The 21,615-nt window shown below is 42.1% G+C and overlaps 1 protein-coding gene across 1 annotated transcript; it reads left to right on the forward strand.

Annotated features, from left to right (window-relative positions):
- The first annotated feature begins 1,388 nt into the window (after window positions 1-1,388).
- On the forward strand, window positions 1,389-19,877 carry ap5z1 (adaptor related protein complex 5 subunit zeta 1). The gene is made up of 18 exons (XM_012850378.3): window positions 1,389-1,520; window positions 3,265-3,402; window positions 6,987-7,167; window positions 7,244-7,394; window positions 7,500-7,612; window positions 7,704-7,878; window positions 9,272-9,319; window positions 10,317-10,457; window positions 10,549-10,586; window positions 12,489-12,651; window positions 13,707-13,885; window positions 13,964-14,106; window positions 14,201-14,319; window positions 16,801-16,928; window positions 17,003-17,100; window positions 17,200-17,332; window positions 18,937-19,151; window positions 19,259-19,877. Exons 1-18 carry the CDS (start codon window positions 1,480-1,482, stop codon window positions 19,509-19,511), a joined length of 2,457 nt encoding a protein of 818 aa, XP_012705832.2. The 5' UTR covers window positions 1,389-1,479; the 3' UTR covers window positions 19,512-19,877.
- The last annotated feature ends 1,738 nt before the right edge of the window (window positions 19,878-21,615 follow it).

The raw sequence follows: 21,615 nt of genomic DNA on the forward strand, positions 1-21,615 counted from the left end.
AGCAGAACCATCTCCTAATCAATGCAGAGAAAACCATTGAGCTGGTGGTAAATGTCTACAGGAGTAGAGCCACCATATTGACACCGGTAAACATCCAGGGAACTGACATTGAAATAGGGGACTTTTATAAGGTGTTCACCTGAAGAGTAACTGGACTTTGATGCTCTTTACTGGAAGGAGGAGCTCCTCAAGACCTTTTTTGAGTCTGCGGCAGCATCCGACATCTTCTGAGGTGTGGTTTGTTGGAGCAGCAGCTTATCTACAACTTAGAGAAAAAGCAGTCAGGAAGGCCCGCTCTAACCTGCGATGTCACCTTAACCACCTTCGGGGACGGGAAACAGCGGGACATCACTGTTGGACAATGGCTCCCGCCCCTGTATGAACCTGTGGCAGAGCTGGAGAGCTCATTCAGGGTCAGACTGCTGGTACCTATATATGCACAATCACAGATCCCTCCTCCCAGCAGCTGTTAGACTTCATAACATCTTTGCCAGCAACAAACTCAATAAGTGTTTACGTAGCTACTGTTTTGCACAGTTTCTTGTAAATAGTCTGTTGTTGTTTTAAGCATAGATACACATGCCTTATTTGCCATATTCAGCCGCACATTTCTTTAATCCCAGCATGCTATTTTAACAACTGCAACTTTTCCTGGGTTGCTTTCCCCTTATGGTCATTTATTCTAATTTTTTTTGTTTTGTATACTTTTTATCTTTGTGCGCATCTGCATGCTACATTTGACTTTAACTTTGCTGCATGGACACCTGAATTTCCCCGCTGTGGAACAATCAACGATGTGTCTATTTGATTCTGTTCTTCTAATCCTTATAGGAATGCTGTGTAGTTTTCTGAAAAGAGGGGAGTATAAGAGAATAGTTAGGCCTCAAGCGATCCACAGAGATTTCGCAAGCTTTATCCCTCCCTCTGTATGCTCCAACCTTGTAGATAGGAAAACACGGTGCCATCATGTTGGCAAAAGAATGGTTGTGCAAATTTTGTTTAGAAATCAGTTCGAGAGACTGGCACCCCCTCCATTTTAAGAGGTGTCGTTATTGCAGTTTACTTTTTGTGAGATCAAGCTATGGCAATAAGGATTCATTTATTTAAAGGGTTTCATACATCTTTATCGGGGTCAAAAATACAAATAAGCTGCACCATGTATGAAGCCTCCTGAAGGGTACATGGCATGAAAGTGCTGGGATTTCGCAGTGAGGAAGAAACCCATGTGGATCTCTTGCTGTGACGTGTTGGATTGCTGGCAGCAGAATAAATTACATATTGCTGAAAATGAATGAGTGTGTGTTTTATTTTTGCGAGATAGTTGATTTGCTGAGTCAAACGCTGCCGCTCCTCCGCTGGATCGAAAGCGGAACTGAAATCATGTGACGCCGGTGCAGCCCGGACCTGATTAGCGGCCGTACTGTTTACGTTCCGCCGCAGCGCGGATGTGAGCAGCAAACAGTCTGACTGCGGTGAAGAATGTACTCTCACGGTTCCGAGAGTTTGATAAAACAAGCGAGGTAAGGACGCGAAAAGGGGGGATCTGAATGAAAACCTTGTGCTCTTTCCCTACTTTGCTGACGATGCTAAAAACCATTCAGCCTGACGTAACTTCCTTTTCTTACACAAACTTCTTTTTTCTCAAAAGTTTCTTTACGTTTTCTATCATTATCGCTGCTAAACCTTGACATGCAAACATTATCATGTTTTTATTTACTAAAGTGCTGAAGCTGTGCCTCGGAGCAACAATGATTAGTCCCCTTCCTTATTTTCCTCTATAAGACGATGTTTAAATGAACAGCCATGCTGTTACTAATATGGGAATCAGTGCATTATTAACTAGATCAGGGGTCTGCAACCTGGGGCCCCAGAGCCGTGAGTGGCTCTTTAGACGCTCCACTGGGCCTCTTACTAAAAAATTATAAAGAATCAAGAAGGGCTGGACGATGATTCAATAACAATATATATCGATCGATAGACATTTATCGATGTTAGATAAAAAAAAAGGTTAATAAAAACAGAATAACAGTTTTCCTTCCTTATGCATTCTATCCTATCATGTAGGTTCATATTACAGTCATTACATCCTCCCAACCAATCACAACGCAGATCCAGGAACGCTCCGTCACCAAGCTCCGCCCCCTTTAAAGAGCTCGGAGAGCCCATTCTTTTTTTACGTTTTAGAAAACTTGCAGGTTTGGTGAAAAGTTTGTTGAATAAAGTGTTGTTTTTGAATTCAGTGTTTCTTTGTGTTCCTTATCTAAAAATTGGTCGCTAAGCGACAGTATAAAATGGCTGCACCTAAAATACATGTTTTGAATTTGTTCATAATCAAGCAAACTAAGCAATTGTTTTGTGAATTATTATATATTTTTCCCTATGGCTTTAAACTGTTTTTAAAGATAATTTTCTAGAAAAAAAAAAATATTGCATTAAAGAAAATGTATGTATTACCTTTCTTGCAAAAGGTTGATTTTCCTAATTTTAAAACCTAAAAAGAGACTTATAATGTCTTCCTTAAATAAAAAAACAACCAAATTTCCTATATTATAGCCTATATTAGGCCAGGTAGCTTTTATGGTGCTAAACAAATTTTGTTTTTGTTTTTTGGACAAAAGGCAGAAATGGCTGTTAGGGTTGTCAAAGTTGCAGTTTGCGAATGTATTAAAATTTTGTTTTACACAGAATCCGTCAGAAAGATGTGATCTAATAAACAATCATTTGTAGAGTTTGTCAAATAATTTACCAGTTTTTGTTACTTTATTTGGTCTTTCCTAAAACACTGAAAAGCTTCGTTGTGTAACGTTGTAACGATACATCTCAGCAGATTAGAATGTAATCAAATGGAAACTTCGTTACATAATTAAATTAAAGAAGTGAAGATTTAAAATTAGGATTTAGATTTAAATTAATCTTCATTTTGTGTTTTGGTATTCAGCTGGTGTCATCTGCTATATTAAGACAGAGTACTGCTTAAACTCTTATTATGAACAGTTTTATGCCCAGGCAAGTCTTAGGTCTGTGAGTTAAGTGTCTTAAGAATAATAATTTAGAAAATATAATTTTGGAAATGATCAGTTACTGGACTAAAATGAGTGAGAATGGACGCTTCAGAAAACCTCTGAACCTCTGTATAAATGCCGCTGCTCGTCTTGGTAAACGCAAAGAAACTGGACATGATTTACAACCTTTTCGTACTAATCTGATAGAAACTAACAAGGAGCCTTAAAAGAGATGAAGCCTTGTGTGCTTTTCTGTTTCCAGGGAGATTCAGGAGTCTGAGCTGCAGAAGTTTTACAGCCGGCTTGTGAAGCTGCTTCAGGTCAAGGAGCTCGGTCATGAGACGCTGGACTCGCTGCAGAAGCTGCACCTCATCCTGTCCACTAATAAATATGCCAGAACGTAAGAGGCCCTGCTCACGATCTTGTTCTTTTTACAAACGCTTGTTCTAATTGCTTTGATGGGATTGATATTTTCTAATGATTTTTAGTGTAAACCAGCTTGTTAAGAGTGAATGTTTTTTTTTTTTGTTTGTTTTTACGTTTTACTGAATAGAAACCCGAGATGTCTCGTGATGTTGCCTCAGGCCTGGTTTTTTCTCTGTTTGCTGAGTTTACATTCGGCACTTTGATCTGTTAGATGAAAGCGCTGCGTGTTTACTTCGTTAGGGGGTGAACAGACACCCAACCTACCCTAAAGCACATTGTATTGTATTAAATGACAAAATATAATCTTACTAATATGTTTTTTTTGTTTTGTTTGCTTTACATCTTATCTCAGTGGTGTCCAAACTTTTTGTCACATGAGCCATAATCATAAGATTAAACGGGATCACTAGCAAAAAAAATAAAAAATCTAATAAAAAAACAAAACTAAAACATCTGTATAACCATCTTCCACTTATTGGAGATCGGTTCTTGGGGCAACAGGACCAGGAAGTAACCCCAGACACCCCTGCTGACATCCTCCAGCTCATTCTGGGGGATCTCAAGGTCTTCCCAGCCAGATACCATGTATAGTCCCTCCAGCGAGTTCTGGGTCTTCCCTGCAAAGGGAGACAGCCAGGAGGCACCTTTATCACATGCCTGAACAAAAAGTCTGAACTGCACCAGCCAAAGAAAATAAGAGACCGGTAAAAACTCCAAATCCCAGAATGCACAGAGGAAAAAAGTAATGGGAAAAGGGGAGAGGAAATAAAGAGGACAGGGTTTTTGATATAAGCCTAATTTATATTTTACTGGCATTTTAGATTTGTTATCCAGATTATGTTTTCTTAATTTAAGTTTGAGGTGAGAGTTTTGATTATGTTTTGTAGGCTACTACTAGTTATCACGTGACTTAGATGTTTGGTTTGACACATGCACAAAGCAGTGGATCAGCACAGGGGAGAGTTTTTCAAAGTGTTGGATACATGGAGGCTCAGCTTGGTGAACGTTGACCAGGAAAGTCCAAAGATTCTGCTAAAGGTAGAGAGTGGCCTCCTCGCTGGGGAGTTAGATGATTTACTTGATCAGTTCTCTGACCTGAACAGAGCTTCTTTGTTTTTGAAGTTGCCCCTCTTTTACAACAAATCCCCAAGTATCAGCTGGGTGGAGGCAGCAGAGGCTCTCAGGGGACGGCCAGTGGAGGTGCAGGCCTTGTTCGATCAGGCTGAGGTTCTCATCAGGACTTTGATGGTGCCTGTGTCTTCATGTAAAGCTGAGAGGAGATTCAGTACCCTAAAGTGGTTAAAGACTTGGCTGTAGGATACCATGGCCCTACAAAGACTATGTAGTTGTCTGTGATGTCCATAAAGTAAAGCTGTACAGAAACATGATCTGCCAGGAGTTTGGTGGATCCAGCATCACAGGAAGAAGTACATCTGGTTCTTTAGTTTAGAGAAGTGGTTCTTCTTTTGGTCAGGTGGTTTAGTGTGGTTGATAGAAACTACTTTAGTTTTTCAGAGACAGACAGGATAACATGCAATAGATAGTACAAGAAGATTCCATATTTTGGGGCATAGTTGTAATAGCTTGTTGAAGTAAATATACATTTCTAAAGAGTAGTTTGATTTTATTGGATTATTCTTGGTTTTTCCTTGATGGGGTTAGAAAAAGACTTTGAGCTTGAATCTTTTCTGAAACCTCTTTAATGGATTTTCCTGGAAATTAGTGCAGGATGCAAATAAATTCTGTTAAATGTAATAAAAGTGGACCACTGCCACCTTTCACCTAATACCATTACTGGTTGAACATAGAAAACCTGTATATAGGTCAAATATGGACTATTAAAGAATAATGCTATAATTACTATTATTACTTTTAATAACATTATTTAACATGCTGAGGCTCTCAACCCCACAGGAAAGTTGCAAAGATGGATGGCCTTGAATGTTCACAGAAAGATTTAGAATCATATTCTGAAATCTAAGCAGGAGCCAGTGGAGCTGCTGGGGTGACATGGTGAAATTAAGGGGTTTTGGAAATAATGTGAGCAGCTGAATTCTGAACTACTTGTAGCTTATGGCGGGATTTTTAAGAAAGGCCAAAGAAAAATGCGCTACAGTAGACGAACCAAGTGCTGAATAAAGATTTTTCAGATGTTTAACATTCATTTTCAGTGCTACGCAGATGACGCCTAGCTCTATTTATCTAGTAAGCCAAGTTATATACTCCAACCCTCCTCCCTCACTTCCTGCCAATCCAAAATAACCTGGCTTTCTAGATAAATAGAGCAAGGTGTCATCTGCCTGGCACTGAAAAGGGATGTTAAATATCTGAAACATATTGCCATTGCCGGGTAAGAAGGTAATTAATAAAAAGTAGGGCTCCCAGGTCAGGGGACCCCTACCAGGGCACGCCTAGTTCCCATCCATTATGACGGGGAATGGATGGGAATTAAAGGACTTTAGTTGAATGAACTGATCCCCATAACATGATGCTGCCAGCACCATGTGTTACCACACGGACAATATGTTTGGGGTCATGTGCCATTTTGCATGTAGGCCAAAGATGTTCCCTTTTGGGCTCATCTGACCAGATCCCTTTCTTCCGCATATTTGCTGAACAAATACTTATTATTATTATTATTATTATTATTATTAGACTTCTGTGATTAATACTGTCAGTTTAAAGGAGCACAGGGTAAGGTTCAGGGTTTTTGCAGACGCCTGCCCCCTCTGGAGACAAGTTGAAATGACACCAGTGTTGTGTACGTGCATGGGAGAAGAGGAAAAGCATCTGCCGCCGCGACTGCACAGGTCTTTTGTTTAGAGCCGTAATGTCTTCTGAGGAAAGAAAGTTAGAAATATTCAAGTTTGCCTGTGTTCTCTCGCTAATGCGTCAATGGTGGCGGAGACTCAACAAAGTAGCTACGTCGACGAGAGCGCGCAGCTCGTCATGCCCACACGCACGGCCAGAAAACGCGAGATGAAATTACACACAGGTCAACTCTATTCAGTTCAATTCAATAGTTTATTAACTCTTAAGGGAAATTAACTGTTGGTCAATGAGTTGTCGTAGATGCTGAAGGCTGCAGGCAGGAAGGGTCTCCTGTAGCGGTCTGTCTTACAGCGGCTCTGAAGAAGCCTCTGACTGAGGATTCTCTGTTGTTGTCTGACAGTCTGATGAAGAGGATGCTCAGGGTTGTCCATAATGTTCTTCATGTGTGAAGAATCTTTGTAGGTTCTCAGGGAGTCCCCAGAACAAAACCATACACTTTACCAGCTTGTTGAGCTTCTTTAAGGCAATTGCTCTGATGCTGCCACCCCAACAGACGATGGCAGAAGAGATCACGGTCTTCACAGCAGGCTTGTAAGAGCCAGAGCATCTTGTTGATAAATCTGAAAGACCTAAGCTTTCTCAACAAGTCCAGTCTGCTCTGTCTCTTCTTGTAGACAGCTTTAGAAATCCGTCTCCTGAAGATGACTGGCCCTTGAAGTTTAAAGTATTTAACTTGCACTACGGGGTTTTATTCTCACTGCTCTACTTTGTTGTCTTCAACAAAAGGCTACCCCTCGACCTCCAGAAGAGGCTGCTGCTGCTCCTCTCCTCCCCCTCGGAGCAGCTTCAGGTGCTGAGCTATGCCGTGCTCAGGGAGACGCTGCCCTCTTCTGGCGAAGAGCTGAACACCATCCAGGAGAACGTCAGTCAGCTGAACACTCACGCTGCAGCTCTGCTCATCTCGCAGGTTTGCAGCCAGACCTCACGCACGTTCCCAGCGTGGTTTCGTACGTGAGTGATTCCGGTGTGTTTCTCTGCAACAGGCCGGGTCCAGGGCCGACCTGTCCGATCTCTGTGCGCAGCTCATCCGTGGACTGGAAGTCCGGCCGTCCGAAGGGCCGTCTCGCTCGCTCATGTTCACCCTGCCGGTCCTCCGAAGCGTCCTCTCACTCAGCCCAGACTGCCTCACTGAAGGTAACAACGGGCTGAAACAGCTGGACGTGACTCTGTCGGGTCTCTTTCGTGCCTTTTTATGAGAACACCAGAACTTTTCACCCAGACTTTACTTTTCGTGTGCAGAACACGTGACCGCAGTGAGTAAGAAGCTCGTCGACTGGCTGCGCTATGCCAGCATTGTGCAGGGAGGGGGAGCCTCTTCAGGAGGGTTCTTCACAGGACCCAGGTCCCGCCAAGTGAGCAATCTGGACCTGACAATCCACCCGCAAAACTGGTTTAACATATCTTATTTAAGTTAGTGTGGGTTTTTGTTTTTGTGTCTTTCAGCCTTTGCCTACAGCAGAGCTGGACGGGTCGGTGTCAGGAGACTTCTTCACCGTCCTCTGTATGGGACAGGGCTTCACAGAGGACCAGTGGATGAACGTCTATTCGTTTTCCATGCTGCGTCACTGGCTCCTCAGCTGCCACTCCGTTTCCAGCGGCAACTGCACAATGGACGCCGGTATGAACACAATCTGTCACCTTACCAGCATTTGTGTGTTTCATAGGGATAAACTGAAGTCCAGATCTTGGAGCAATGCAAAGTAGAGTAATTAGTGGATTTTATTTATTTTATTTGTTACAAAATAAAATAACTCAACCCCTAAATCCAATAATTTGCAGCAATTGAGAGCAGCTGTGAAACATGGTAGCAGCTGCATCATGCTGAGGGGATGTGATGCTTTCCTACAGCAGCAACAGGGAAGCTGGTCATAGGTGATGAAAGATGGATGCAGATAAACACAAATTGAGCCTGTATAAAAACACAACTGTTAGAAACTGCAAAAAGATTTGAGACTAGGGTGGATCTTCTCCTCCGAGCACGATGACAAACCCTGAACCGCAGTTCCCGCGCAGTCCTGAAAGTCTGCTAAAGTTTTAGATCGGATTTCGTCTTTTACCGAATCTGGATCAGAAAGAAGATGAAAATAAGTTTGGGGGGAAAAAAAGTTTAAGCTTCTTGAATTTATATCTTATCCTATTAGCTAAAAGATAAAAATCAAAATTTCTGGAAAAATTAGGTCTCTAGTTTGAGTTTCTCACATAACATGTTTAGTTTCTGAGTCATAGATCGTTTTAGCTTGAGTTTCTAACCAATGCAGTACCCCCTCATTCTAGAAATCCCTGCTGTTTTGGCCTCCACATCCACTTCTGAGTTTAAAACTGTACCCAAGGTACTTCTTATTCTGGGAAATGAAGATTTGCAGGATCTGTATTTAATCCAATTTAATCTGGTTCAGAGCGTTCTAAGTATTACAGACATTTTTAGGGATCAAAGTTTGACCGGATGCCAAAAAGGAGCGACTGCTGAATCAGCAGCCTGCTTAAACGTGTTTTTTTTTTGTTTGTTTTTTTAATCATGATCTGTGGAAGAGAACAAACAGGAAAGCCCAGCTAGGTGAAAGTTTGAATTCATGTGTCCTAAAAAAAAAACTGCCTAAACCATCTATAGACGACTGGGTCCGGAAAATAATGGAGTTTTTAAATGGATTAAATCACACTGTTCAGTCAGAGCTACTATGATGTTTTAGAGACAACAATCCACTTCCTAATTATGAACCTCTTGGTGGTGGTCTGTCACATAAATCCTTCATAAAATCTATTTTAGTCAGGGTTTGTAAAGGGACAAAATGGGGAAAAGATTATAGATAAGCAACATAAGAATCTCATCAAAGGAGCCTCACTGAGCTCTCACTGCTCAACATCTAAACCCTGAAGAACAGACCTTTGGTGAGCAAACAGGGCGTTTGGTCTTTAAGAAACAGCCTCTTCAACCCATGAATCACAGAGACTGCTCCACCTTCACACCTTGGCTCGACTGAATCAACCTGCTTTTTTGTTTTCGTCATCTCCAGCCAGCAGGCTACAGCTCAGCCTCTCCCTCTCCCACTCCTTTTCCAACGGTAAGACACGAGGATCTCGTGGATCTCTGGTGCATGCATTCGTTCAGATCGGTTAAGATTAACCCAACTAAACTCCTACGTCTTCTGTTTGAATCAGGATCAGCACAAGGCAGCTGACCACTTTAGAAGCGATGATTGTGCCTCCCAGCTGCACCTGACCTTAACAATCCCTAACCACACCTCTGACTAGAACCCGCTCACCTTTAACCACCTCGGTCTCTGCTGTGGGCACGGTTCTCTCTCTCTTAACACTGCTGATATGTACAGCGTATTTGATCCTCTGCTGTGATTGCAGTCTCTCTCAGAGAATGGCGTACTAACCGCGCTACAACCCTGACGCCACTTATGTTATATAACCACGTTTAAGTCCAACTCGTTCCCTTTTCTTTGTCAGAAATGCAAATTTATGCTTTTGAAGTTTCACTTTTACGCAGGGTTGTACCTACGGCATTTAACAAACAAGATGTTCGTTCAATTTACCTTTAAAAAAGTGGAATTTACTAAAGACTTTTTTGAAAGGTTGTGATTATTGGTGACTATTAGTTTAAACATAATTGAATGAAAATAAATGAAATTATTGCGTTAATGGAAGCTTTTTTTTTCACCTTCAGCTGTCCAGGAGTCTCAGCGGTTTTTGTATTATTTTTATAATTCTTATTCAAAATGTAAAAAAAAAAAAGCAGCTTTTTATTAAGTGTTTCACCTAAAGTAAAAGTTGTCCTCATGAAGGAAATTAAATAAAATTGAAATCTTTCAGGATATCATTACATGCCTTTTTTTTTTTGTCTCTTTCTGTTAACGTGAAATATTTAAAATAACACCAATATTCTTCTGATTCGCTTGAAACTGTAAAGCATTTTGTTTGCCTTTTCATTTCCATCCCTATCTTCTGTTTTACTAAATTAAAATAATTTTTCCGGACCGCGATCTGTGCTAACTTCTTGACGTGAAGCGGTCCAGGCCGAACTTTGACCTCACACACCTTGCTTCGCTGCAGATGATCGATCGGAGGTGGACGGATCAGTGGTCTCCATGGTTTCAGCTACTTCCTCCTCCAGCCGTCTTCTTCCTCCGAAGGAGCGTCTGAGAGAGAAAGCGTTCCAGTACAGCCAGCGCCTGATCGAGCAGTGTGACCGCAGTGAGTGTGTGTGTGTGTGAGACTGGGACGTCCGCCGCCTTTTAGACCGTGTGATGGTAAACGCTGATGTGAATTACTCTCTTTCCATCAGAGGCGCAGAAGAAGGCAGACACAGAGCTGCAAAAAGCGGTGAGATTGCGTCGTATTATCTGTGGTTGTAGAAATAAAACCATGCAAAAAGAAAAGGATCCATTAAGTCTGCATCTTTGCTCTGTGGACCTTCCACAATTGCTCGTAAAAACTTTGGCTAATGCAGTTTTTACCAGATTTTGCACAGAATTAGTACAACAGAATAACACTAAAAGTACATTTTTTGTCATTAGTTTGGAAACCTTGCTTGTATACATCCTCTTTTATTGTAAAAGTTTCTGATTTTTCTTTATTTTAAAACAGAAATAGAAATAAAGTAAGATATAAATAGAAATAAAATTATGGCTCTTTTCTCTGGTAGATATTTATCAGTAATAATAATGCTTGATCTTTTCCGCCGGTCATCTAACATCTGCGGATCTAAATGAGTTTTATTCAGCTGGGATGGGGGTAAAAATGGCTCTTTGAATTGTAAAGGTTGCAGACCCCTACAAGGAAATAGGGGGCTGAATCTGAGTGACTTTGTTCAGCACTATGAGCAAAAGAAAACCTCTAATAACTATATTTCCTTTAGAGTTTCAGTCAGTCTATCACACAGTTTTATAAAACTTGGGATTTGTTTCTACCAACAAGTTATTCAGGGTTTTAAGAGGGATGTTCCCATTTTTTCCCCCTTCCTGTTACTATTCCACTGCTGTTGACCACTAAACTACAGAGCTGCCAAAGATAGTTGACAGATTTCACAGATTTTACTATCATTATTTTATGTCATTAAAGTTAAAGCAATCAATCCAAACCAACCTGGTCCAGTGTGGCAAAACTTTATTCCCTACTAGACCTTAAACATTTGTAACAACTGTTTAAGTTAGTTTTTATACATCACTGGAGGGTTTAAATCAGGACTTGGACTAGGCCACTCTGAAATCTTGTGTTTTTTTGAGCATTTCAGAGCTGGCCTTTCTTTTGTCGTTTTTGGAATATTGTCCCACTGCTTAATCCAAGTTTTTGATTTGAGGCTCACAAACCGGTCGCTGGACGTTTTCCTTCAGGATTTTCTGCTGCAGGAGAAAATCTTGGTTCCACCGCTCGGTTGGACTTGATATGATTTTTCTTCTGAAATGCTGATAGTGATAATGGCAGACGAAACACGGCACACACTTTCCACAAAGTTCCCTATATGTCTCATCTGTCGCCCTGTCATCTTTTGGCAAATGTGAAATGGGGTTACTTATAATTTTTTCTCTCAGCAGTGGTTTTACCTTGTAACTCTCCGATGGGTGTCATTTATGCCCAGGCTCTTTCCTGTTGTTGAATCATGAACTCTGACCATAACTGAGGAAAGTAAGGTGCTTGTTGAAAGCCGTCCTTTTTTTATGACCTCCTGGATGACTTACTAATGCACTCCTGGAGGAATTTAGTTTGACCGCCCACTCTTGATGGACCACTGCTCCATGTTTTCTCTGTGGGCTAACGACTATTTTGCTGGAGCCCAGAACCCTTAGAAGTGGCTTTGTAACCCTTTCCAGACTGATAAATGAAAGTCACATTGTTTCTCATCTCTTTTTGCCTTTTCTTTTTTTTTTCAGATCGGAGCAAGATGTGTTGCTTTTTGAGATCTTTTAGCCTACTTCATGTTGTCAGACAGGTTCCATCTTAGGGACGTTGTGATGCTACTGGCCTGGTGGTAATTAGGCCTGCTCATAGTTGGTGAAACTGAACTAATCGGTTTATTCATAATTAATCAAGCATAGCAGTCGTATTTTAAGATAGGATCTGGTTGGTTTGTATAGATTTTTTCTCCTTTTAATAACTGAAATAATTTTCAAAACGGTTAAAATAAAAATAACAAGATGCATTTAGAGAAATATTCACACCCTACTGCAAGAAGACACATGTTGTGCTGCTGCTGGAGTTTGTTCTGACTCTGTCCTTTTTTGTTAGTGCATGGTGGAGGCGGTCTGCATCCTGGACTGCGTGTGCACAGAGGACCCCTCCATGGTCTTCCGTGCCTTCCCGTCTGTCAAGGCTCTGTTCGGCCGGCTGAGCTCGGACCTGTCGTTCGCCAGGGTCCTGCTGCCCATAGCGCAGTTCTACCTCCACCATGGTGGGTGATGAAGCAATCTCTGGCTAACAATTACCGCACATTACGGATCCTGTACGTATGAGTGTTATTGCTTCATGTGTCGCATGTTAATGGGCACCAACTGGAGAATGATGGATCAATAACAATTTCTAGGTCTGCAAGATTCTTAGTATTTCGCATTTTTTCTGTGATTTTCGGGGATTTGTCTACAGCTGATCACCACACAGTATATGATGTCTATTGTGTAGTCAGACGTTTGTTAAAGCACATTATTCCTGTCTGAGTAGTTTGAGCTCCAATTTCAGCATTTATGCCACCAAAGAGACGCCACTTGACTTTCCAATAAGGGTTAAACTGAATTCAGTCTTTGATTTTTTATTTTTATTTTTTTTGAAGAAATATTCTGTTATGGCTGCACCAGAAACCCATATTATGATCCAACCACTCCCGTGCTTAACAGTGGGAGAGATGTTGTGTTTATTTCTTCTCCCTGTTTTCCTCAGAGATGACATGTGTTGGTGAAGATTCTCAGTCATCCAGGTCATGGTCATTCCAAAAAAGTTCAAAAACAAAACAACTGGACTTTTTGCCGAAGTTTGAAGACGTTTCGCTTCCTATCCAGGAAGCTTTCTCAATTCAAAAAGTCTGGAGTAATGTGGAGTAGCAAGCTTTATAGTACTGCCCAACAAAGCTCTTGTAATGGCTTACAGATTAAACCAAAACAGGTCCACCACCTTAGTAATGGGGAGTCGTTAGGGTCGTTATTGGCCTGGTTCACCAGAGCGATGTTTTGATCACCTGTATGGAGGTGAGGATTGAGGTGATAATGGGGAGGAATCAACCTTATAGCTGTATTGTAAGATTTTGAGAGTTGGAACCCAAGTCCTCCTCCTCTGTTTAAGGCTGTTTTTTTCTCTCTTAACGAGATGACTTTCACCCTCCCTACTTGAGAGTTCCCTGTATTTCACAACGTTATCCCATCTGTACGATGTCAGAATGTCTATTGTTTCTCAGCTGTGAAGTGCCTTATGGAGTACGGGCAGATTAAAGGGGAACGTGGACGTGAATGTGTGCAGGCGAGATGGCAGCCGTGGACTGTGAGAGCGTGTGGAAGCTGGTCTTGGGCCGCTTCCCCGCGGAGCTCTTCAACGACCCCTTCCTGGCCCACGAGCTGCTGCGCTTCCTTCGCCAGGACCTGGACAGTCTGAAGCTTCGAGCGCCTGAGTTTACACGCTTCCTCCCAAACCTCCTGAAGGTGAAAAGCAAAAGAAACGGGCGTGCTGTGAACCGCCGCGTGGATTCCCGCTTACCTTGTGCCCCTGTTTGTGTGAAGTTTCTAGCGTGGGATAGTGCAGCAGTAGTGGACGACTTTGTGGATCTCCTGCCCTCCCTGGTTACTGAAGGAACGGCCGTGGAGATGCTTCACACTCTGCTGGACCTGCCGTGCCTTTCCGCCACGCTCGTCTTGCAGCTCAGGTACACCGACACGTGAGCGCGCCACGAACTCATGCAGCGGCGGTGGTTTGCCGCCATCTCACAGAGTCTGTGTGTGTGTGTCTGCACGCCGCAGGTCCATGTCGTCGCCCATCTCGGAGCCGAGCAGCCGGGGCCTGCTGTCGCTGGACGCGTTTCGAAACCCTTCTTTCAGAGGACTTTTCCTCTTTCTGCTTCGGGTGGAGACGGGCTCAGGTAGCGACGGGCTCAAAATATCCTAATATCACCCACATATTGGATGGACGTGTGTCTGAGCAGATAGTGTCTTGCAAAAGTATTCACGCACCTTCAGCTTTTTTTACATTTGGTCACGTTTCAACTAGTATATCTTACTGGGATGTGCAGTATATGATACAGCAACACAAAGTGGCACATAGTTGTGAAGTGGAAGGAAAATAATGCACCGTTTTCAGATTTTATTACAATAAAGCTTGTTTACTCTCATAGACCTAAATTAGATGCTCTGCACACATGTGTAGGACTATACTCTGGTCATATGAGGCAATAACTGAACTGTTTGGATCACGTGCAAAACTAAAAAAGAAAAACAACTAAGTTTGCACATCACTCCATACTGAAGCATGGTGGTGGCAGCAGCATCATCATGCAGAGACGCTTTTAAGCACTAACATGGAAGACGGTCAGAGTTGATGCAAAGATGGATGGTTTTAATAATCGTGGAGGAAAAAGTTGTTATATCACGTGGGGCAACAGCTCGCCTTCCAGGAGGACGATGACCCTAAATATGCAGGCTACAGTAGAACAGGTTTTTAGATCAAAGAATGTTAATTAGATGGAATGGCCTAGTCAAAGTCCAGACCTAAACCCGGCAGTCGGACTGCACTTGAGCTCGTCTGTGTCAGTCTTTAGATGTGAAAATCTGCTAGAGGCAAACCCCAGCAGACTTGCAGCTGTGACTGCATCAAAATGTGTTTCTGCAAAGTATTGACTCAGGCAGACTGAATACAAATTCACATTTCACAGATTTTCATTTGTAAGAAAAAAAATGTAAAACTTTTTTTTATACCTTGCCTTCCGCTTGAGACTTTGCGCTACTGTGTTTATCTATTACGTAAAGTCCCAATAAAATACACTAGATTGTGGATATAACAGGACAAAATGATGAGAACTTAGAAGAAGGGTGTGAATTAGGGATAGGTGATAATGACTTCAGATCTTATCACAATATATTGTAGTATTTGTTTTGATAATGATAAAACGGATTATTAAAAGTTTTTTAAGTTACTGTGTGGCTCTGACCGCATATCACAGCAATCATAGGTACCAGGCCTGGGCTGGTACCTACTTTTTAGTTTACTTCAGTGTACTTTCTACTTTTACTTGAGCAATAATATTGTAAAGTATCGCTACTCTTACTAGAGTAAAAGTTCTGGTTGCTCTACCCACCATGAATTACTTCACTGAATGAAGAAGTGACTGTTTTAACCAAAAGTGCACCAGAGGCACACCTACATTTATGTCAGAGTGAGACTTCCTGTTTGAACACAAGCTTTATTTTCTATCTAGAGAGCCATGCAGAGATCAAGTATATGCACAGTACCAAAATTACCTGCTGTAACTAGCTATTGGTTTTATTTAGAAAATAATGATTAAGAAAAAAAAATCTTCTGCACAAATTTGTTTTGTTTTTTGCATCTTTTTTCATTTTAGTCTTTAAAATACCTGAATTTGTTTTCAACTTTATATTCTGTGTGTTTGATTACATAACTTTAAAATAACAAATCAGATTTTATGATCAGTTACTCAGTACTTAAGGAGCCTTTTCACCAAATACTTTTTTCCCCTTTTAGTAATGGTTACTTTTTACTTTTACTTGAGTAAAAAAAACACTCTTAGTATTCTAGTGGTAGTGCTACTCTTTGGAACAATTTTGGGTATAAATTATTATATTATATTATTTTGTAGGATTAGATTATTTAAACTGTACCTTAATTGATTCCTGCTCTTTTGCTTTTTCTTTGGGTATGTCCCGTGTCTTCACAGATTATATAATTAATCATGCTGGGCCTCCATGGCTAAAAATGCCTCTTTGGTCCAAGTCCAGTCCTGATAGAAACACTGCTGTCAAAATACCAACTTATCTTGAAAAAGGTTACTTCAGGACACCAGTTACATAATGAAGTGGGTTTTTATCACCGAACTACACACACTAGCTGCATTTAATCACATTTTGGAACTTTTATCGATGCTCTAATCGGGAAATCCTTTAAAACTCCGACAATTTTGGGGGTTTCATGATAAATCCATTTTCTCATCACAATGAGAATTTTCTTTCTTTCTTTTTTTTTTTTATATAAACGGCCACCTCTAGAGTGAATACTACAGCCAGGCGTTGTAGCTTCTGTTGAAGACACCTCAAACTAAAAACTCTGCCCGTTTATTTTTATCTCTAGATCTTTATTTGTGATGCGGAGAATGTTTTTAGGTAGAAGCTGAAACGTTTTTGATGCGGCTCAGTAGTAGCTCCCTTTCTGAAGCTTCTCAGAAAGCGCTGGGTGGGGTAGGCGTGAAAGCTGTTTCATCTGTTGTTTCCTAGACTCTTTTGAGGCCTTTTTTTTCTTCGTTCTTTTTTCTTTTCTTTTTTTTTTACACCAGTGCCTTGTATTAATATTAAGTTATTCAGTGGAACCTCGCTGATCTTGCTTCTGTCTTTAGGCCACACAATCGACCGGCTAAGCACGCTCCATGATCTGCTGGCCGAGGCTGCTGATTGGCCCAGAGTGGTCCGCTGTGCCCAGACTGTGCCGGTGCTGCTGCACATTTATTTCAACACAGTCGTTACGGTAGGGACAGAAACAACACGCCGGGCTTTAACGAGCGGCAGCACAGACTGAATAACGTGATGTTTGGATTTTAGGTGGCCGATGAGAAGCTGCTAGCCCACCTGGTTCTGGTGATGCTGGAGAGGAGCAGTCTCCTCCTCGCCATCCCCAAATACAGCGCAGAGATCCACAGGTACTCCTGAAGACATCCCGCCCTGCTGTCCTCCATACAGTTTCTGGCTTCGTTTCTCACCCCCCCCCCCCTTTTCTCTCTCTCTCATTGTCCCTGCAGGGTGTTCAGCTGCCACCTGCTGAGGCTGTGCAAGCTCCGCCCCTCTCTGGTTGTGGACCAGTCACATGAGCTGCTGGAGTTTGCTGGGACCACAGCCAACGTCTACAGCAGGAAAGAAGTCTACACTCATGTGGTAATGAAGATCTGTGTGGGTTAGAGGTGGACCCCCCCCCCCTCCCACTGAGACCCCACACTGCGGTGTATTATGTGGCCTTTGTGTGGTAGAGCGAAACAAAGCAACAGATAACTGGGAAGTGGAAAGAAATGATTTGTGGTTCTTAAGTAGTTTTCTTGTGTTTGTTTTCTGCAAATGAAAGCTGTCGTATCCTTTTGTGTTCAGCTTTCCTCAGTTGATAATTTGTAGAACCACCTATTGCTGCAGAGGCCAGTCTTTGGATACAGAGTGTCTGTGACCATCGCTTTCCAAGAGATTCTCAGTCACGTCTGGACTGACCATTCTAACATATAGATATGCTTTGATCTAAGGCATTTTTGTTGTAACTCTGGCTGCATGTTTCGGCTCGTTCTTCTCTGGGAGGTGAACCGCCATAACCTGACCCTAGCCAGATTGATATCACTCCGCCTAGCCTCACTCACATCCATCTGGGACATCTCCCATAGAGAGTGATTTCTCCAACCAATTTTATTGTCCAGCCAATCAGGACGCAGGGCTGGAGTTTCATAGATGTGACGTAGTGGAGAAGCGACCGTGACGTGAGACTGTGTTGATTCAGACAGCAATGGCGGCTCGCATCGAGGAAGCAAGCGTTAACATTGATGCTGCTATTTCTTCCGTGTTGTCCAATCTACCTAATATTGTTTCATTAAAAGAACATCAGAGAACGTCTCTAAAGGCTTTTGTTGGTGGAAACAATGTTTTCGCCCTTCTCCCGACCGGATTTGTCTAGTTTTGTTTTCCGGGGCGCGTCCGTGGCGGAGCGGTTAGTGGTTAGCGGTAACCATATAAGGAGGCCTTTAGTCCTCGACGAGGTCGGCTCGGGATCGACTCCGACCCGCGGCGCTTTGCCGCCTGTCTTCCCCCCTCTTCCTGTCAGCTCACTGTCAATAAAATATGTGCCACTAGAGCCGCAAACACATTAAAAAAAAAAAAAAAGTTTTGTTTTTTCCTGCGTCGCTCTCACAGCGTCACGGGTTAGCTTCGGTGTGAGTGGTTGAAATAGCACGTCGATAAAGATGACGGACAAGTGGCTTATCCAATCATATGTAAGGATTTTTGATAAGGCCCAGCCTTCAAAAAAGGCAATCCCTATGGAGAGGTCCCAGATGGATGTGAGTGAAGCTAGGCGGAGCGAAATACAGCTGGCGAGAGTCAGGTTAGAACCGCCATGCCTGGCTCAAGTGTTTTGCAGCCTCTGGCAGGTTCTCTTCCAGTATTCAACTCTGACCAGCTTCACTGTCCCCAGGCATGAAAAGTATCCCCGCAGCATGATGCTGCCTCACCTGGTCTGCCGGTTTGTTGGATGGCCGTGTCCGGTTACGTTTCTGACCTGTAAAAAAGGAGTCATTTCTTTCCACTGTCGCCACATCCTTGTTCAGCATGAGGAATTGCTGCAGTCAGTGACTGTTTCAATCAGCTGGGCCTTAATAAATAGATAACTGGAATTATAAACTGAATTTGACAGTAATCTGAATCCCATTCATCGTGTTGAAATGCATAACAAGCCTACAGGAAACACACCAACAGAAAAAACGCTGTGCTGTTCTTGGTCTGTTCAGGTGTGGGTGCTGGGGGAGTACCTGTCAGTGTCGTCTGACTCGCGCTGCTCCGTGACGCTCATCACTTCCTGTTTTGAAACTCTGGAGGCCGTCCTGTTTGAGATCACCTCGTCTGCCCCGCCCCCCGACACCGTGTGCCCCGCCCCTAAAGTCATTACCACCTTGATGAGCGCGCTGGCCAAGCTGGCGTCGCGATCACATGATCTCATTCCGAGGTGAATAACTTTTCTTGTTGTTCTTTTTGAGCTGTTAACAGAATCATACAATTTGATCATATTATATCAATGATTTAATGTGTTTGTTTATTTCTGTCTCTTTTTAGGGTGTCCCTTTTCTTCTCCAAGCTAAGAACTGCAGCCAGAAGCGGGCCTGTCGCCTGGTGCTCCGACGAAGATGACCTCGTTGCCATAGTAACGCGCGGGGAGGAGTTATGGTCCCTGCTAAAAGCCCCCGGTGTGGCTCAGAGCGTCCTGACCCCGCCCCCTCACGTCATCACGCCGCGGTGGCACAGGGACACAAACCTGGCGGTGCCGCTGCAGCTTCGCCTCCTCACCAGGCTCACACAACCCAAGTGACAACAACACGCACTGTCGTCCTGCACTGGCTGAAGATGCAGCCGCTGAACAATTAACACCTTCGTCTGAAAAATTTTTGGGATTCTTGCCCATTCTTTTGTAAATAAATGAGATGATTCACTTGTAATTTAATGATGTGGCTGATCAGTAAAAAAGAAAAAAGAAAAATCTTAACCGTGCTTTAAAGTTTCTTATTTATTGCATTGATTTCACTGAAATACAACATTTTTACAAAAAATACCTCTGATATATAAAAAAAAACACAACTCTTCATCTCCTGAGTGATTAAGTAGTAAGTGGTGCCTTTAAAACGGTAGCAAAATCCTCTCTTTTGAGGTCCTACCCATCCTTATTTAGGCGTCATCGATAAAAATCAACATTTGCATGAATAACCAAACTGTTTAACATCTTTATGTCTACCTTGTGTAATAGGCTGGATAAAATTGTACATTAAATGTCACATGTGTTCATTGAAAAGTGCTTGTGACTATAAGTGCATCACATTAACTAAATAACTGGCCTTCGTGGTCCAGAGTACACAAAGACCCTGAATGCAGTGGCTCTGCAAAGTGTGCAACTTTCTGTTAAAATGCCAGGTGTTTCAGATACAATGAAAAAAAAAATACACCGTTAAAAATAATTTCCAAGACTTTTCTCCCATTTTAGCGCAGTTCAACTGAAAAACAAAGCAGGAATAAAAAAAATAATAAAAAAGCTGCAAAAACCTGGTTGCATAAATGAGGACAACAATTTATCGGATACTTTGATTTCAGCGTTCAGTTTTCTTGATCTGATGAACCAGCTCTTCCAGTAGGATTTTCTCAACATTCGCTCGTTTACATCCTTTAGGTAAACACTGCAAAAACGGAGCTAAAATTAAGTAAAATGTGCTTAAAATTTGTGTATTTTTCCTTGAGTTGAGCAGGTAAACAAGATGATCTGCCAATAGAATAAGATTTTTGCACTTAAAATAGAAACAATTTATCTACATCATCTTATTTCAAGTGCAGTATATCTAATTATCTTATTTTAGGGATCAAAATACTCATTCTATTGGCAGATAATCTTATTTACCTGCTCAAATCTATGACAAAAACACTGATTTTAAGAACATTTTACTTATTTTTAGTTCCGTTTTAGCAGTGAAGCAATGGCTTGTAGACGGCTAACCTGGCTTTAAAATGATCTCACTGTGCAAAGGTATCTGTCAGGAGAGGAGTACCTAAAAGTCCCACAAGGAAAAACAGTGAGATTACCAGAACTGGATGGAAAGAGGAGCAGAAAACTGATCAGGGAGGCTAACAGACCGACGTCCTCAATCTGACAGATCTGAAGATGAGATGTGGGATGCTGAATGACTTCCACAATAGAGGACAAAATCTTACAGATATTAAAGGGTGCACACTCGCGCAACCCGAATATGCAGCTTAGTTTGAAATTCAGTTGTACGGGACATAAACCACATTAAATTTGGAAGAAGACTTTGTAATTATCTTCTCCATTAATTTGCATCACAGAAACCACTGATCTGTCTTGGATTAGCCTCTCCTTTTGAAAACCTCTCCATTTGACTGTGCTCTGTGATGACCCCAGGTAGAGGGTGTTTTCCCATTCATGTATTTATAGTAAATCATGTGAAATGAATCGGTGACAGCTCCACAACAGATGAAAATCTTTTAACATTACAATCTGGACCACATGTTGGCCGAGGACATTTATCCCGGGAGAAGCTGTTGATCCACAACAGACTGTCTTCGTTGCTTCCCCCTATCTCGGTCCACCTGATGAGTGCACTTTCTTGCAAAGCCAAAAACTCTTAGCAAAACCCAAAAAATTCACCCCCTTAAAAAAAAAACCTCCCGGTTTGGGATAAAATCAGTGATTAAACGGGATGGTTAGCACCAATGAAGGTTTTAGGAAAGACTGGATTAGCAAACTACTGCTACAGCGCTGTGCAAAAGTCTTGAGTCATCTCTAATTTCTTGTCATTTTCAGTCCAGTGGCTGACGTTTTGTTGTTCATCGAGTCAGCTAAGGCTGCCCTATAAATTATTCAGGAAATGTTAAAGAAAAAAAGGCTGCAGATGGATGAATTAGTGCTGGGT

This window comes from Fundulus heteroclitus, chromosome 16, assembly GCF_011125445.2.
Source record: "Fundulus heteroclitus isolate FHET01 chromosome 16, MU-UCD_Fhet_4.1, whole genome shotgun sequence".
In the NCBI taxonomy this organism is placed as follows: domain Eukaryota; kingdom Metazoa; phylum Chordata; class Actinopteri; order Cyprinodontiformes; family Fundulidae; genus Fundulus; species Fundulus heteroclitus.

Excerpts from the sequence above, each read along its gene's own strand:
- ap5z1 (XM_012850378.3), top strand. The coding sequence starts at position 1,480 with ATGTACTCTCACGGTTCCGAGAGTTTGATAAAACAAGCGAG. Across the intron at positions 12,652-13,706 it reads GCAGTTCTACCTCCACCATG|GCGAGATGGCAGCCGTGGAC; the intron begins GTGGGTGATGAA and ends GAATGTGTGCAG. Across the intron at positions 16,929-17,002 it reads ATTTCAACACAGTCGTTACG|GTGGCCGATGAGAAGCTGCT; the intron begins GTAGGGACAGAA and ends TTTGGATTTTAG.